Source organism: Achroia grisella, unplaced genomic scaffold, assembly GCF_030625045.1.
Source record: "Achroia grisella isolate CSIRO2021 unplaced genomic scaffold, CSIRO_AGI_Agris_v1 utg794, whole genome shotgun sequence".
Classification (NCBI taxonomy): Eukaryota; Metazoa; Arthropoda; class Insecta; order Lepidoptera; family Pyralidae; genus Achroia; species Achroia grisella.
This window is the reverse complement of record NW_026713026.1, coordinates 102,733-121,706: the sequence shown is the minus strand read 5'-3', so window position 1 is coordinate 121,706 and position 18,974 is coordinate 102,733. Positions and strand designations below refer to the sequence as shown.

The 18,974-nt window shown below is 36.5% G+C and overlaps 1 protein-coding gene across 1 annotated transcript in view; it reads left to right on the top strand.

Moving 5' to 3' along the window:
* The window catches only part of LOC131851627 (nephrin-like), a gene marked incomplete at its 3' end in the record, with an annotated part of 550,959 nt that overhangs the window by 437,949 nt on the left and 94,036 nt on the right, over nt 1-18,974 (top strand). The window contains exon 6 of the mRNA XM_059202146.1: nt 17,793-17,996. Within this exon, the coding sequence (XP_059058129.1) occupies nt 17,793-17,996 (204 nt within the window). The remainder of the gene's footprint in view (nt 1-17,792; nt 17,997-18,974) is intronic.

The window sequence follows — 18,974 nt, the reverse complement described above, 5'->3', positions numbered from 1 at the left end:
TCAACTGATTGAACTGAAATTAAAGATTGGAACTACTATGATGAAGACATTCGCTTAAATAGGATTCTGATAAATTCAACCCTCATGGGGATAAAATAAGGGATGATGCAGGATGTAAATGTATTAGTTTGAACCTATCAGTACCCAATGGAACGAATAAATTAAGACGAACAAAATAATTTTTAGTTATTTAAGTTACTTTTATTATATAAAAATAAAGTTAATTCCACGCAGATGAAGTCGCGAGAACAGCTAGTTTTATTATATATTTTTTTATTATTATTACTATTTATGATAATATAATAAGGCTGATTACAAGCTGTGGTCTTGTTACATGCGTCCTCGCGTATGTCTCTGGGCAGTGCCTGAATATCAGTGGTCTTCTGCTTGTATGCTGCAAATAATACACTGAGATGCTGCCTTTTTGCGTATGGGCTATGTACACACACTACGTTACTCACACCGTTTTTTTTACTAACTGTATTGCATTTTATTTTATCTGTATATTTGTTGTGTGTTGTATTTTGTTTGACTTGACTAATGTAATTGTATATCTGTTTTATTTTTGTTCCTATTATTACAGTTCCTTGTGTGAGTGCCATTAACGTGAATAAATTTTTTAACTATCTATCTATCTTTTTTAATTAAACAGGGAGTACGACAGGGATGTCCACTTTCACCTCTCCTTTTCAATATCTTTATGGATGCTGCAGTAAAAGAAATAACAGAATTACACCAGGGAGGTATTCAAATAACGGACAAACATTTTATAAGATTTGCTGACGACATAGCTGCCCTAGCTGAAGACTACACACAGCTTCATACACTTTTGGACATAATGAATAAAAATTTTAAAACATATGGACTAAATATGAATACCAAAAAAACTGAAATAAACACAGTAGAAAAACATAAAGCCTATAACAGAAATACTACAAGAATAAAAAAAATACAATTTGAAAATGAGACACATTTAAATATTTAGGTAGTTTGATTACCAGTGACTCCAGATGTACTAAGGACATTAATATTAGAATAGGTATAGCTAAAAGAGAATTTAATGATAAAAAACATCTTTTGAGAGCTAATATATCAAAGTCCTCTCGGAAACGACATATCAAGACCTACATCTGGAGTATGCCTGTGAGACGTGGACAAGACAAAAGGAAAGAGATAAACTGGAAGCCTTTGAAATGTGGTGTTGGAGAAGAATGGAAAGAATTAGCTGGAAAGATAAAATAAGGAATGAAGAAGTGCTTGGAAGTGTTAAAAAAAAGAGACAGATCATAGATATTATTGAGAATAGACGGGGGAAAATGTTGGGGCACTTGATACGACACGACGAACTAATTAATAACATTATTGAAGGAAAAATAGATGGAAAGAGAGGAAGGGGAAGACCGAGACACAGCTATATCAAGCAAGTTAAAGAAAAAGTTGGAGTCGTGTCGTATCAACAGCTAAAAGGACTGATAGAAGATCGTGGAAGGTGGCGGGAGCTCCACCGACAAGAGTACAGCTCTTAAATTATGAATGAATGATCTATCTATCTGTATCTATCTGGAAATTTGACCGTTTCTTACGTTTCTTCTTTGCACGGCTATATGGCTGAATAATAATCGCAGCCCGAAAGACGTCCACTGCTGGACATAGGCCTCCCCCAAAGATCTCTCCCCCATATGACTGAATATCTTCGTGATATTGGCGTGAGAGTGAGTGAGATAGTATTTATCACGAGAATAGATATAAACTGTGTATTTTAGACAGTGCTGCTGAGTTTCACCACCGTACCACCCGCCAGAAACTGAAATACCATCCTGATCATCTGGATGAATGGCGGTCCTCCACAGTGCGGTTTTCTAGAAACTTTTTGCCTCGCACAACCACATTGTGGAATCACCTTCCAGCAATGGTATTTCCGAACCGATACGATATTGAAACCTTCAAGAAAAGAGCTTATTCCTTTTTGAAAGGCCGACAACGTACTTGCAACTCCCCTTACGGGTGCTATTGGCGGCGGTAATCAGTTACCATCAGGTGAACCGCATGCTCGTTTGTCCCCTGTGTTATATAAAAAAAAGACAAAGAAGCAAATGAAATCGCGAGATAGTACATCATGATGTCGTTTATCACAACACTTAAGTACTGCTTTTAAAACATTAACAAGCGCCGCTTATCGACATTCGATATATTTGCCCATTCGATCCCCCACCGCGTTGTTTGTAATTCCCGAACGTTTTATATGCTTAAAACCAGGGCTAATGGAAAAATGGAAGGAACTATATATTAGTAAGATACTGACTGCGATAATCCTTACTATAATGTTATAAATGCGAAAGTAACTCTGTCTGTCTGTCTCGCTTTCACGCCAATACTACTGTACCGATTTAAATGAAATTTAGTACACATATAGTATAGAACCTGAGAAAGGCTACGTTTTAATTCGAAAAAGGGTTGTAAGAGGTTGAAAGGGAAGATGAAAGGTTATATGGAAGTATCGAAAATTCACGCGGACAAAGTCGCGGGTACATCTTGTAATAATATAATTGACGTAGTGGAGTAACTTGAAACAGTCTTGCTCGTTATAAAGTTCAAACTTGTGGTGGGTAGTCGAGGTGCTCCCTCTAATATGGTTGCGTGCAATGATGGCTGGCTTATCCGTCATACTCGTGAACGGGTGCTGCTTCCCTATAAGATCGATATTTTAATGTACAATCGTCAGTTTACTATCATATATATATATATATATACATATAAATAAAATTGGAGTGTCTGTTTGTAATATTGAAATAACCGATTTACTACATGCATATGAATATACATACACCAAAATATCATTTTTTTACGATTTTTGTCTGTCTGTCTGTCTGTTTGTTCCGGCTAATCTCTGAAATGGCTAGACTGATTTTGACGGGACTTTTATTGGAAGGTAGCTGATGTAACAAGGAGTAACTTAGGCTACTTTTATTTTAGAAAAATAAAGTTAAATTCCACGCGGACGAAGTCGCGGGTACAGCTAGTATGCCACCTACATCGTCTCGTCAATGTAAAACTACATAACATAAAGTATGGACTGATATAGTAAATGTGGGAACTAAAGAGATATTTCTGGCCAACAGTCATCGTACCCAACATCGATCAGCACGTGGTAGTAACAGCTTCAATAATTTAGTTTAGTTTAAAAAGAATTTTACTGCAAACTGATTTCATCGTTGCTTAAAACAAAACAATACCGAATTCTCTGAACTGGACCCTTTTAATGTCTCACTTGCAACTTATAAAAAGTCAATCTTAAAAATAACAAAAAAAAAAAATCGGCGTCATATACATACAAGGAATTACTAAACTTTGTCTTTCCTGAATTTATAGCGAACTTTTATAATTTTAATTTTTTTATATAAGTATAATATATATATGTACTGTTTACAAAAACCTGTGTACATCTCTAACTGACATATTTAGCTTATTATTAAATGTCAACGAAGAATAGAATAGAATAGAAAATCATTTATTCAAATAAACTTACATTGAAGCACTTTTGAATAGTCATAACATTTTTTTTTAATCTACCGCTCATTCGGAATGCTGTCTCATCACAAGAAGAACGAGCAAGAAACTTGTCTGTTCCTCTTTTAAATAATTTATTGAAGCGATTCATTTTAGTAAATACTACTGTTAAATTAATTTTCTATACTCAATGTCTTGTTTTTTAGTAATAATGTTTAATATATAAGTTTTTTTTAATGACTGTATGTGTCAAATTAAAGAGAAAAAAAAATAGTCCTCTCTCTCATGAGGATGCAATAACGGTGTCTCTTCTGTGTGATGCTATTTCTCTGTCCCGCACAGCTTGTAGCGAAGTGAGTGACGTCGCCCTTCAGACTGTTTGCCCGCGACACCCGACCACTCCGACACTGGAACGCTTTTATCGCTTGCGAATAACAACATTTTCTTAACTTACGAAAAATCACACAATATCTTGATAATGTACGAACAATATACTTTATTTAAGTGCTCATAGCTCAGCTCATAATCTACATCTAAATATGACTCAAAGGTGACTGACATAGTGAACTATCAACGCACAGCCCAAACCGCTGGATGGATCGGGCTGAAATTTGGCATGCAGGTAGATGTTATGACGTAGGCATCCGCTAAGAAAGGATTTTGATTAATTCTACCCCCAAGGGGATAAAATAGGGGATGAAAGTTTGTATGAAACTTTGTCAATTTCAAACCGATCGGGCTGAGACTTTGCATGCATAAATCTACTATGGCGTAGGCATCCCCTAAGAAAGGATTTTGATAAATTCCACCCCTAAGGGGATAAATTAACGCGAGCGAAGCCGCGGATAAAAGCTAGTATTATTATAAAGTATCAGCAAAGTTCGTTCAGTAATTTTTGCGTGAAAGAGTAACAAAAATCCATCCATACTCGCAATCTATCCCATTTGTAATATGAATATGATTTGAATCTTCTTTTCTGGACAGACTCTGTAGTAAAACCTTACGCAATTCCCATATAACATTATTTAATACGTTACACGTCATTGTAAAAATGACAAAAATACTTTTTAAACTGAAGAGCAGCGGGTAGATGTTAAATAAATGTTTATGGCCAGACATATGCGTCTACCTTCACACGTCTTCGTTTGTTGCTATTGGAACTCGCTGGATATTCATCTCGACAAACTATACTCACAGTATCTTCACGTCTTAATACACTTTCTGATAGTCATCATCATGTTTTTCGCTTCCATTCATCCCTGTTCGCAGTCATCGCGTTATTTACTTCCTTTCTTACCATATCATCTTTCACACAGTCCATCCATCTCTTTTTTGGCCTTCCTCTGCCCTTATAACCATCCACATTCATTTGTAACACCTTTCTTAAAATATTATCCTCGTTCCTACGCATTACATGTCCATACCACGATAGACGATTACTCTTCAACCTCTCCGACACCGGCGCCACTTTCATACTTCCTCTAATGTATTCATTCTTTATCTTATCCATTCTTGTCACACCACACACTTTCTGATAGTGTTTTATGTTGTTGTTTAATTAAACCAATCACTGGATTCCAGACATTAGGGAGTCTATAGCCAAGCAGTGGAAAGATTCCGTGATTTACTAATTATATTTATAAATAATTAGCTACTCTGTCTCAAGGAGGTGGTCGTGGATGGCCCCGACACAGTGTTATTTACTGATGTGGATATTATCGTTACACTACCCTACTTTGTAAAATATAATATTTTTTAGAATAAAGAATTATTATTATTATCTAGACACGCGGTAGCGTGTCAAGCCGAGTTTCAAGTAAGACAACTGGCGAGCAGCACCGTGTAATATACACACGGTGCTGCTCACGTGCATCAAAAACATAAATGTGAAATGATAGCCGAGTTTAATATTATGATATACGCCTTGATTGTTGACTTCTACGACAAAAGAGATGAGATCTAAATGGGTGCCAAGTTCAATGGTCTGTCCTAAAATGTATTTATAACAATATAAAATATATTTTCTTCTTATAACTTAGGATAATATACTGTAGCCTTCGCAAGTTCTAAACATGTTACTTGTCGGTTCCTATTTTAATATTAATAGTAACTAGCAATCGAAAGTAATAATTGGTATATGAGAACTGGCCAAGTCAGACCTTAGGCTACAGTATATTATCCTAAGTTATAAGAAGAAATGATATTTTATATTGTTATAAATACATTTCAGGACAGACCATTGAACTTGGCACCCATTTAGATCTCACCTCTTTTGTCGTAGAAGTCAACAATCAAGGCATATATCATAATATTAAACTCGGCTATCATTTCACATTTATGTTTTTGATGGGATTATTATTACTCGCCCCAGCTTCGCACGGGTGTACCTGTATTATACATATAAACCTCTTAAATCACTCTATCTATTAAATCAAAAACCGTTGCGTAGTTTTAAAGATTTAAGCATACAAAGGGACAGACAGCGACAGCGACTTTGTTTTATACTATGTAATGATAAACTTTCGTACAGACTTTCCTTTTCTGTCTTTATATAGAAATGCAAGAGGGTGCACAGTTCATTATATAGGATATATAATGATTTCGTGGCAATATTTGTTCAAGTACGGAATTATATATTAAGAAGGGTATATAAGGTTTCTTAGGGTCTAGTAATGATGGTGACCGCGAACTTAAAACAGTATATAAGAGCCTTGTATGTTTTCTCCCATGTAAGGTACACCCTCCCTGCGCCCTGCGCCCTGCGATCTCCCCCACATCCTCGCTCCACTCTTGGGCCCTGCAGACAGAAACGCTTTTATCCCAACAAAATACAATCCACCTCGCCACCTGCGCATCTACTCAATTGCTATTACATATAATAGGTCCCGTTATTACATGCACCTGAAAACAAATGAGGTCCCATGACCTTACAAAATATGGCGTAGTTAGTAAAGGAAACTCGCATTTATTGTCTAACGTCAGGTGTGTTTCAAAACCGATTGATAACCTTCTGTTCTTGTAAAGAACTATTTTCCAGATTTATGACTTACTACTTGCCTCGGCGTCGCACGGGTGCACATGTATTATATATATAAACCTTCCTCAATCAGTCTATCTATTTAAAAAAACCGCTTCAAAATCCGTTGCGCAGTTTTAAAGATTAAGCATACATAGGGACGGACAGCGACAGCGATTTTATTTTATACTATGTAATATTTAAGCTGGAGATATATATGAATTACTATATGTGCCCGCGACTTCGTCCGCGTAAATTGTCGATACTTCCATATATCCTTTTATCTCCCCTTTCAACCCCTTACAACCCTTTTTTCGGATTAAAAAGTAGCCTATGTCCTTTCTCAGGTTCTAAACTATATATGTATTAAATTTGATTTAAATCGGTTCAGTAGTTTTGGCGTGAAAGCGAGACAGACAGACAGAGTTACTTTCGCATTTATAATATTAGTAAGGAAGTAAGGATTAACATCAGAATATGTAATACAAAATCACATGAATATGAATGAAGTGACGAAGTAAACGGATATATATAGAGATGTTATAACGTACCCTAACCGTCGAATGGACAGCAGATAGCACTTGGTTCGTCGGATTAAACATTTTACATGCAGAAGGCACATCGAAAAATCAGCGAGTTAAAATTACACGACTCCAATCGGAATGGATTTTATCAGATTATAGTATACCCCTCAAATGAAATTTGAATCGACGAGGGCCACCCAATTTGCATAATCGAGAAATTGATTGAAGCGTATTTGCCGAAAAGCGGGCGCGAGCAGAAAAAAAATCAATTCCTACGAACGCAGATGCCTTTCTAATGACGAAGGCTTACATCGAGGCTGCTCAGAGTCGCCGGAAGTTCACTCAGAAGCCTGTTGCTCGCTTCCCACTCGGCTCGCAGACACGTGACTTCGCGCTCATTACAAGGCTTACTTGAAATCCTTCAATATTTGGCACTCGCATAATGTGTGTATATTTTCCATTGTTGTTCTAGTTACCTATAAATAATCTAAATTGTTTTTGCTAACCCAAAATGTATATTCGTAGTTATAGGGGCGCCACCAGCAGTCTTTGATAGCGGTTGTGTTGTCACTTTGTGCTTTATAATAATTAGATAAACGTACTAATTCATTCTGAAAAGTATATATACATACAAACCTATTTGTGATACAGTGTATACAGTGTTATCCAGTCTAAATTCAGTGTCTTGTGAAAGAAAAACGGAATCAAACCACTAACGAAATCTGGTAAATACGTAACCTACCCTCCTTATAACAATATTTTATGGGCGCACTTCAATCAGTGATACATAGTCTTGATACAAGTAACGCCATCTCACGACGCTTGGAGGAGTTTGTTTGAAAACAAACAATATTCACTACAAATGGCTAAGTGCGGAGGTTGCGGCAGGTTTCTGAATGCATCGGACGCTGCAAAATGTAATAACTGCCATAATACATATCACCGAGCCTGCGTGGCATTGCCCACTGTCTGGCACTGTGGCTCCAACCTGGCGGTGTCCTGAGTGTAATAAAAATGTAATCCGGAACAACAAGCCTGATACTCCAGTTAGGGGTCCTCAACATTTTGTGTCACAAGGCACCCCTGCGGAGAGCATGGCTATGGATACTAGCATTTTGGATGATTCCGTCGCCGAGTCGAAACATAACTCAAATAGGGAAATTATGACTGAGCTTGGATTTGTCAGAGACGAATTGCGTGCTATTCGGAGTGAATTCCAGGAATTCCGAGCGGACTTAACAGACTTGCGTTTATGCATAAAATCTAGTAATGAGCGTATGGATAAGATGGATATTAGGATTAACGAGATTGAGAAACGTCTCGCTATACCATCAGAACCTACGGATGTATCCCCGCTGAATGATGTAATAAATCAACTTAAGCAGGACTTGAACGACAGGGACCAGGAACTACTCGCAAATGACATTGATATAAGCAACATACCTGAAGAAAAAGGAGAAAATCCTGTGCACATTGTCATGCAAGTTGCCAGTAAGTTGGGTATTGGTCTGACTCAGCAAGATATCGTGAGTGCCGAACGAATGGGAGCGCGCCATATAAATGCGACGAGCGCCGAAGGTGCCGTGCCCATCCGCCCGCGTCCCATCGCGGTACGTCTCGCTCGGCGTGACGTACGAGATGAAATTCTCCGGAATGCTCGTGTCAGGCGGGGTGCTACTACAGAGGACTTCGATACATCCTCATCTCCACGTCCGTTCTATGTCAACGAGCGCCTTACTAAATATAACCGTGCATTATTTCAAAAAGCGCGGGAAATGGGTCGCCGTCTGGGCTGGAGGTTTGTATGGTCACGTCGAGGGCGTATTTACGCCAGGAAGGATTCTGCAAGTCCCTCTCATGTGCTGCGCCGTGAAACTGATCTCAATACAATTTTTATACCTACTGGACTTATAACTTTATAACCATTGCGAACTGTATTAAATGTAAAAATAAATATGTCTTGGTTGTTGTAATGTTACCGAGCAGAAATCTAATTTTAGCTTTACTATATTTTTCTTATATTATATTAGTTGTGGAACTTCAAACACCTATATTTGAAATTTATATATATCCTTTTCCCATCAATTATAAGAATTGGTTAAATTGTTTTAGCAATGATCGTTTAAATGAAATCAAACTACACTATTATCCGACAAATATCTTAAGTCTTAATACATTGTACAATATTTTTTCTGTATTTAATTCTGTATATGACAACACGATTTATATGTATAGTATAGCATCGCAGCGTCATTTTACACTTAAACATATTACCAAGTATTATGTTATCTGTGATATTACTCTATATTACCATAATTTTCGTATGCTATTTCAGATATATAAATATTTCATATCACTCATTCCACAATACTCGACATAAATTTTTAAAATTTGGGTTTCTCAATGTAGGATCTTTAGGGACTAAACACGATGAGTTTTTGCTGGCTATGAGTCGCCACTCGGTCGACATCATGGCCATTAATGAGACATGGCTGCGTGAGGGCGAGGAGGGGCGTGCGCCCGTAGTGCCCGGCTATCGGCTACGGCACACGCCGCGGCCGGCGGCGGTGCGCGGGGGCCGCGGCGGCGGGGTTGGATTTTACATCAGAGTGGGAGTTAATGCTCGCGCGCGGGCGCATCCCGTCCATCCCTCAGTAGAACAAATGTGGCTGACATTAAATTTAAATAATAAACGAATACTTATCGGTACGGCTTACCGACCGCCATGGCTCGATACGGACGTTTTCCTGGATGCTATTACGGACAGCATAACCTCATTCGCTCATTGCGATAACCTAGTTCTTCTCGGAGATCTCAATATTAATTTGATAGATGTCAATGACTGCAAATCAAAGAAGTTGCTTGCCTTTTTTAAACGTTGTAGTCTGACTCAAATTATTAACACGCCTACACATTTTATAAATAACAGTCAGACACTTATCGACATAATATGTACTGATACAAATGCTAGAAACGTCTGTGTCGACCACGTAATTGAACTCGGCCACCACTCATTCCTGTCGTGTGAGTTACTGTTAAAAAAGATAAACCGCGTCCTAAAACTGTTAAGTTTCGCCCGATGAAGGACATCTTGCCTCACTTGTTTTCTGCGGATTTAGAGCATATGCCATGGAATGCAATCTGTGACTATAATGATGTTAACGAAATGGTAGTAACGTTCAATAATATGATATTACAATTATTTGACCTTCATGCACCAGTAAAAATAAAAAAAATTACATCTCGTCCTACTCCCTGGCTCACTGATAATATAAAATTACTAATAAAATTAAGAAATGACGCACACGCTAAGTTTCGTAACTCAAATCTAGATGGTGATAAAATATATTACAAGGAATTAAAGCGCCACACTACCATTGCTTTACATACTGAAAAAAAAGCTTATTACAATCAATACATAAATAATAATATAAACAACTCAAAGAAGTTGTGGCAGAATATTAAAAATGATCTTTTGCCTTTAGTTAATGAACATGAATTACCTTCATTTTTTGATGACCCAGATAAAATTAATAAATCATTTTTAAATATTCCAGGTGATCATAATATAAGCAGTGTATCTTATTTAACTTTCTATGAGTTCAATCGATATGGTACTTGTACTTTTACCCTTAAACCAATTAGTCAGGCAGCCGTACTCAAAATTATAAATAACCTTAAATCTAATGCGCAGGGGAATGATGGCATTACCCTAGAAATGGTAAAGTTAACTCTGCCTTACTCGCTGGAAGCAATCACGGCTATTATAAATAAATCCATTATAAGTGGTTGCTTTCCGGAAGCTTGGCAAATGGCTGTAGTGCGACCAATTCCCAAAAATAATAATCCCACTGAATTTAAAGATCTTCGCCCTATAAGTATATTGCCTTGTCTGTCCAAAGTTATTGAGCGTGTGGTACATTCGCAGGTGGTAGAATACTTAGAGACAAATGCTATATTGCCTGACTTGCAGTCTGGCTTTAGGAAGAAACGTAGTACAACCACAGCTTTATTAGACGTGATAGGTAACATCCTGGAAGCACGAGACGTTGGTAGGGGTACGCTATTGTCTCTTTTGGATTATTCTCGAGCATTCGATGCTATTCAAGTGCAACTGCTTCTTTCTAAGTTGGCTTATTACGGCTTTGACACTGTTACGGTAAACTGGTTTCACAGTTACTTTTCAAAAAGAAAACAAATTGTTGAAATTACAAAAGAGGACGGAACTATTTTATCATCACAGCCACTTGCAATACGTAGGGGTGTTCCTCAGGGCTCGATTCTTGGACCATTGCTGTTCATAATATATACGGCGGATATTGTTAAGTGCATACATTACTGTCAGTACCAATTATATGCTGACGATTTGCAGCTGTATATATCATTTATGCCTAGTGAGACATCTACTGCTATTCAACATATAAATGAAGATCTAAACAGAATTTCTAAATGGTCAGAATTGAACTCACTGGTCTTAAACCCGCTAAAATCTCAGTTTATAATTTTGGGTAGCAAGAAACAAATTACCAAAATAATGTCAGGTAAACCAGTTGTCAAAATAATGGACGAGACGATAGAACGTGTAGACACAGTGCGTGTTTTGGGCTTAAAAATGGACCCGGGACTTCGGTTCGAGGATCATATTAATAACACTGTACAGAAATGTTTTTATAGACTCAAAGTCCTGTATAAAATGCGCGATTTTCTATCAGTGGAGTTACGTAAACGCTTAGTGGATTCACTGGTTTTGTCAAAATTAAATTACGGAGATGTAGCATATGGACCATGTTTGTTATCAAGAACAGAACGTTTAATTCAACGAGTCCAAAACGCTTGTGCTCGCTTCTGTTTTAGAATACCGCCCAGAAGTCACATAACACCATATTTGAATAATAATGACATTCTCAAAATGACCGCTAGGAGAAATCTCCACCTGGCCACTTTGCTGTTCGGTATAATGGCATCCAATCAGCCTCATTATCTGTACCATAAATTAACCTGGAGGCAAAACTGTTACCAATACGCGATACGATTAAATGTCAATATACTTAAAATTCCAAGTCATAATACAGCTGCATTTAGGGGAAGTTTTAAATATGCCGCCACTCACTGCTGGAATAACATACCACCACCTATTCAAGATCTAAAATCAATTCACACTTTTAAACGACACCTAAAAAAATACTTCATGCAGGTACAAAAATCAATCTAGGCAAAAATACATTACCAATTTATATATCTGTATCTTTATATACCCTCTCCTGTATCTCTTTTATTTGACTGTATTTATATCTATTATCGCCTTGTCATTTGTGTACTATCTCTATTTTAGCTAAATGTGTATTTATGTATATTAATTTATATCAATTTATTATATATTAAGTATTGTATCATATCATAAATTGTGTACAACACGGCAATACACCACCCCAGGTCTTGTGCTGAAAAACAGCGTTGCAGCGCTCCAGCCGCTACAGCATTATGCTGAGCACGGACCTATTCAGTGGATGCTTCGACAGACATACATGTGCACACGCTCACATATGTAATTTGTGTACTGTTATTTGTATGTAATTGTTCGCACTGTTTGTTATTCTATTTTTTGTTTGATTAATGTGTATTTTAGTTTTCTACTGAATAAATATCATTTCATTTCATTTCATTTTCATTTCATTTCATTTCATTTCATTTCATATAGTACAAAAAAAGTCGTTGTCGCTGTCTGTCCGTCCCTATGTACACTTAAATCTTTAAAACTACACAACGGATTTTGGAGCGGTTTTTTAATAGATAGAGTGATTCTAGAGGAAGGTTTATATATATTCAAGTACACCTGTGTGAAGCCGGGGCGAATTACTAGTAACAAAAAAAACAAATATTTGAGGGCCTTTATCATTTATAACTAACTTAAAATGTATAATGCTGACCATATTATCTGATTACACAAAGAATGAGTGCGTAGCGATTTCTATGTCGATAATGTGTTTTAATTTAGAAGAAGCTATTTCTATGTTTATTGTCTGGTCTGCGTAGAATAAAAAAATACTATTCGAAAGAGCTTTATAGGCGACGCACTACGTTATCAAAATATTGTATCTTTTTTTTTTTTTATAAAATTAATTTTATTATTGTATATCCGTATATGTATAATTTCTATACAAATGTAACTGGCAGTCTACAAATATGTGCGTTGTCATATTCGTAAAAGCATAATAAAAAAGAAAGATAAAAAAAGAATAAAATTCAAAAATTATCAGAGACATTAACGCAACATTGCATTTTTATTTCATAAACATAATTTAATATCTATCAACCATCCCTCAAATCCTCGAATCAGGTTTAAACAGTATATATACATAAATATACACGATACGTTCGTTCTTTGTAATTTTTTTAATAAATACATATGAGGGTGCGCACAATGTAATTAATATAAATCTACCCGTTTTCTACACAACATTGTAGTCGCATTCAGATGATCGCGGTGACGCTCGGTGTCACATATAAAATAAGTGCGTACATATAAAAAGTTTGCGAAAATAAGTCGGTGTATGTTATATTATAGCTTAGCTTATATTAAGTTTATTTGAATACATATTATTTCTATTCTTGGACTTAGACTTATAGTGGTAGTGAGTTACAATGAAAATAAATGTAACCAAATCCCTCCAGACTATTTCTGGTGATACTTGATGTACTCCGTCCACTTATTAAAACTATAAATAGATGTTATGATATGTAGGTACTGTATATTTTTTTTTTATAACACAGGGGACAAACGAGCATGCGGCTCACCTGATGGTAAGTGATTACCGCCGCCCATGAGCACCCGCAACACCAGGGGAATTGCAAGTACGTTGTCGGCCTTTTAAAAAGGAATAAGCTCTTTTCTTGAAGGTTTCAATATCGTATCGGTTCGGAAATATCATTGCTGGAAGGTGATTCCACAATGTGGTTGTGCGAGGCAAAAAGTTTGTAGAAAACCGTGCTGTGGAAGACCGCCATTCATCCAGATGATCAGGATGGTATTTCAGTTTCTGGCGGGTGAAACTCAGCAGCACTGTCTAAAATACACAGCTTATATCTATTCTTGTGATAAATACGATGATGATTCAGCCATATAGTCGTGCAAAGAAGAAACATAAGAAATGGTCAAATTTCCAGATAGATACAGATAGATAGATCATTCATTCATAATTTAAGATGTGTTGCGGGTGCTCATGGGCGGCGGTAATCACTTACCATCAGGTGCTCATTTGTCTCCAGCGTCATAAAAAAAAATACCGTGATTTACTAATTACATACGTATACTAGCTGTAGCGTCAAACGTTGTTTTGCCATATAAATTTTAGTATTATATTACAATTACAAAATAGGGGAAGGTGCTTGAAAATTTAGGGTTGTATGTGTTTTTAATGCATTTTTATAAAAACTTAAAAAAATTGTCTAAAAAATAAAAAATAAAATGTTAGGGGTTGACAACCCTTATCTCTTGGGGTATAAAAATAAATTAAAGAATACATAGTAGCCGATTCTCAGACCTACTGAATATGCATATACTTCATAAAAATCTGTCAATCCGTTTCAGAGGAGTATGGTAACTAGTAACTAATAACTAATTAACTAACTAATTTGACGGCCTCGGTAGTCTAGCGGTCTAGCACAACGCTTTACGACCGATGCTCGCGGGTTCGATTCCACACACGGGCACAAACATTTGTATTCGCTGTTTGCGTTGTCCTGAGATTATTATTATTATATAATAAAATTCTTAATAGAAAATACAATGTAAATACGGCAGCAACATGTCTTCTGATTATGAATTACATTCTGTCGTATGAATTACATTCAACTCATCGTTAGATCTCAAAAACAATCAGACCCCGATCTTAAATCAAAATCCGCAACGCCATGTTTGTTTGCCAAATAACGAAATCCAATACAAAGATATACCGGTTGTTTGTCAAAGCGAGATCAAACAGAACAATGAACTGCGTATAATCAGATTTTTACTTAGAAAATGATTTCCAAGCGGCGACGAATAATACATTTGTTTATTTACACCTCCACAATGATTGAGACTGATAATTTGATAGCCTCGGTGATTTGGCGTTTCTAATCGTGGGTTCGATTCCTCGCGCGGTACAGACATTTGGATTCATGAGTATGATTGTTTCTATTCTTCTGGAGTTTGCTAGGTTTATTCTGCGAAAGCCTCGGTGGTGTAGCGGTTTAACAGACTGCCTTACTTACAATGGTCGCGTGTTCGATTCCTCACACGGCACAAACATTTGTATTCATTAGTATGATTGTTTGTATCGGTCTGGGTATTTTCTCTTATACATAGAATATTTAAATTTCTATTAGACAGAATAGTAATACAAAATACTGTATTCAAATAAAATTTAAGCACTTTTGAATAGTCATAACAATTTTTTTTAATCTACCGCTCATTCGGAAAGCTGTCTCATCACAAGAAGAACGAGAAAGAACACTTGTGTGTTGCTCTTTTAAATAATCCTTGTAAGTTTACATTTTTCAAGTCGAAACGTGTGAATACAAACTACCAACCAGCACTAATTTATAATATAACAAGCGACCACTCCCGTCTTCGCACGGATGTATTACAAATTTTTGATTTTCTCATCTTGTTCTATCTACTACTTGTATTATACAAACCTTTCTCTTGAATTGCTCTATCAATCTCTGAAAATTGCATTAAAATCCGTTGTATAATCTTTACATATAAATAAAATTGGAGTGTTTGTTTGTAATATCGAAATAACCGTTTGTTACTACATGCATATAAATATAAATACAGTACATACACCAAAATAACATTATTTACAATTTTTGTTTGTCTGTCTGTCTGTTTGTTCCGGATAATCTCTGAAATACCTGGATCGATTCTGATGGGATTTTTTTTGGCAGGTAGTTGATGTAATGAGGAGTTACTTAGGCTATTTTTATTTTAGAGAAATAAAGTTAAATTCCACGCGGACGAAGTCGCGAGAACAGCTAGTTTATTATATAGCTTGCGACCAGTCACGTCTTCGCACGGATGATTTACAAGTCTTTGATTTTCTTATCTTGTTCTATGTACAACACACATGTATTATACATACAAATCTTTCTCTTGAATCACTCTATCCATCTCTAAAAATTGCATTAAAATTTGTTGTGTAACTTATTATATATAAGCGAACAGACAGTTATACTTTAACAGTTATACTTTGTTATATACTATGTAATCTAACAAGTTCAGATTATTATTAATATCATTATTAAATGGTAGAATATGAGACCCGGCTTCCTTCGTGTATTTTTTTTTATGGATGATAATGTAATGGTGCATCCGCTTGTGCTAAACGGATTACGGCGGGGGGGCACCAGTGGAGGATGATAGGATGAGCATGAGGTCAGGTCAGTTAGCCCATCGTGACAAATTCACCAAGAATTTATCACGATAGTTTCCAGGGGGAACTGAGTGGAGGTCAACCTGGTACATTGCTAGCAGTAAGATTATCAATCCACATTACTAACAATCCACTTTCATTCGTGTATTACAATAAATGTCTGAATAGATTCGATCCAATTATCAACTTTGGAATATTGCACTGTCGGAATTCCTGTTTATGTCAACAGAAACTCGAATGTTTCATCTATTTCCAAAAGTATACATTGACTTTTGGAATTAGATTCAGCACTTCAGACCTGAACTAATTCAATTTGGTCCAAGTGGACAGCTTGGATGCTCCGAACAAAAGCGCACTGCGGTGGACAAACAAACAAACAAAGGACAAAGGGCAGTCCGATCTAAGAGAATGCCTTGAGCGAAATTTATTTACGTGCAACGTACGGAAACAGCTCATTGGGGTCGATCCACGGGTCCGTCCACTCTCCTCGCCTGCTGTTCAGTTTTATATTCTCTAGAAATGAAACATCGTTGAAGCTCGTAGTTATGTTTAAGGAAAGATAGCAGATTTATAAGCATTTGTTTTGAATGGAATTGTTAGTACTTTTGTTTGGAAATCAGGTAATACTAGTAGTAGATGTGGAAATGGTACTACAATGACCCTCACTTCTATCTATACATCTATACATATAAATAAAATTGGAGTGTCTGTTTGTTGTTATAGTTTTTTATTCGGAACGCAAACTCATCACAAGAAGAACGAGCTAGAAGCTTGCGTACTTCTCAATAGATCTACACTAATTTAATGATTTCATCTGTTATCTTATATATAAAATTCTCGTGTCACAGGTTTCGTTCCCATACTCCTCCGAAACCGCTTGACCGATTCTCATGAAATTTTGTGAGCGTATTGAGTAGGTCTGAGAATCGGCCAACATCTATTTTTCATCCCCCTAAATGTTAGCGGTAGTCCACCCCTAAATTTTTTTTTTATTTTAAGGCAAAACAACGTTTGCCGGGATAGCTAGTTGTTCTATAAAGAAAGACACCTAATGATTTCATTTGTTATTCTTCTATGAAGAAAGACATATAATGATTTCATTTGTTATTCTTCTATGAAGAAAGACATCTAATGATTTCATTTGTTATTCTTCTATGAAGAAAGACATCTAATGATTTCATTTTTTATTGTACTTTGAATAGTCATTTTTTTATTCTTCCACTCATTCGGAACGCAGACTCATCACAAGAACGTGCAAGAAACCTGCATGTTGCTTAATAGATCTACATGAATAAAGACATCTAATTATTTCATTTGATATTGTTACAGGCCGACCGGAGCCATCAGTCCGCTGGCTGGTGAACGGCGTACTGGTGGATGAAGAATACGAGCATAACACCGGAGATGTCATAGAGAACCGGCTGCTGTGGCCAGCCATACGGCGGGCGGACTACGCAGCCGTATTCACGTGTCAGGCCACCAACTCCCGCCTCGTCCCGCCCAGGGAACTCTCACTTGTTCTGGACATGTTCTGTAAGTACATACTTTTGACGGATAATCCAGGTCACCACAGTCAGAGTCGCGGTGCATTGTAATAGTTCCCGCGGTCGATCCTTCGGCTCCGCCATATTTATTTATTTTAGGCTACTGTACTGTGTGCACTGCTGTATGGCGTGGCTGACAGTTACTAATTTTAACATTTAACAATTGTTACATTTAAGTTAATTGTAAATGTAAATGTTAATTGTAAATGACAGCCTCCGCTTTACTATCCGATGGTCGTGGGTTCGATTCCACGGCGGTACAAACATTTGTATTCATGAGTATGATTGTTTGTATCGGTCTGGGTGTTTTGTATATATAATATGTATTTATTTACAAAAAATGTATCCATGTATTTATATCAGTTGTCTAGTACCCATAACACAAGTTCTGCTTAGCTTGGGACTAGATGGCGCTGTGTGAATTGTCCTGAGATATTATTATTATTATTATATATTATTTTATATGTTATAATTCGGAATGCAGATTCATCACAAGAAGAATGAGCAAGAAACTTGTGTGTTGCTCTTTTGAATACATCTATTCATTCTTCAAATTCTTTTTTATATAAATAATTACACAATAACAAGTAAGAGGCATGCAATAATCAACATAGAAACCGCTACGCACTCTGAATTTTAAGTTTTTCTACAAAATATTCTAAAGATAATATTATTATACCCAATTGTCATAACTTACATAAAACCATTACAGAAAAAAATAATAAACACACAGAGCTCAAGGAAGAAGTGGTCAGAATTTGGAATTTGCACAGTGCATGCATAGGCCCTCTGGTGATCTCCAGTGTAGGCGTAATACCAACGACCCTACAACACAGCCTGCCCGTTTTGAATCTACCTCCGAACACATATATCACAATACAGAAAGCAGCAATATTAAACACCTGTCGTATCGTGCGTAAATTTTGCAGGAATAATAATAATAACACTAGTCACACCAGTCACACAG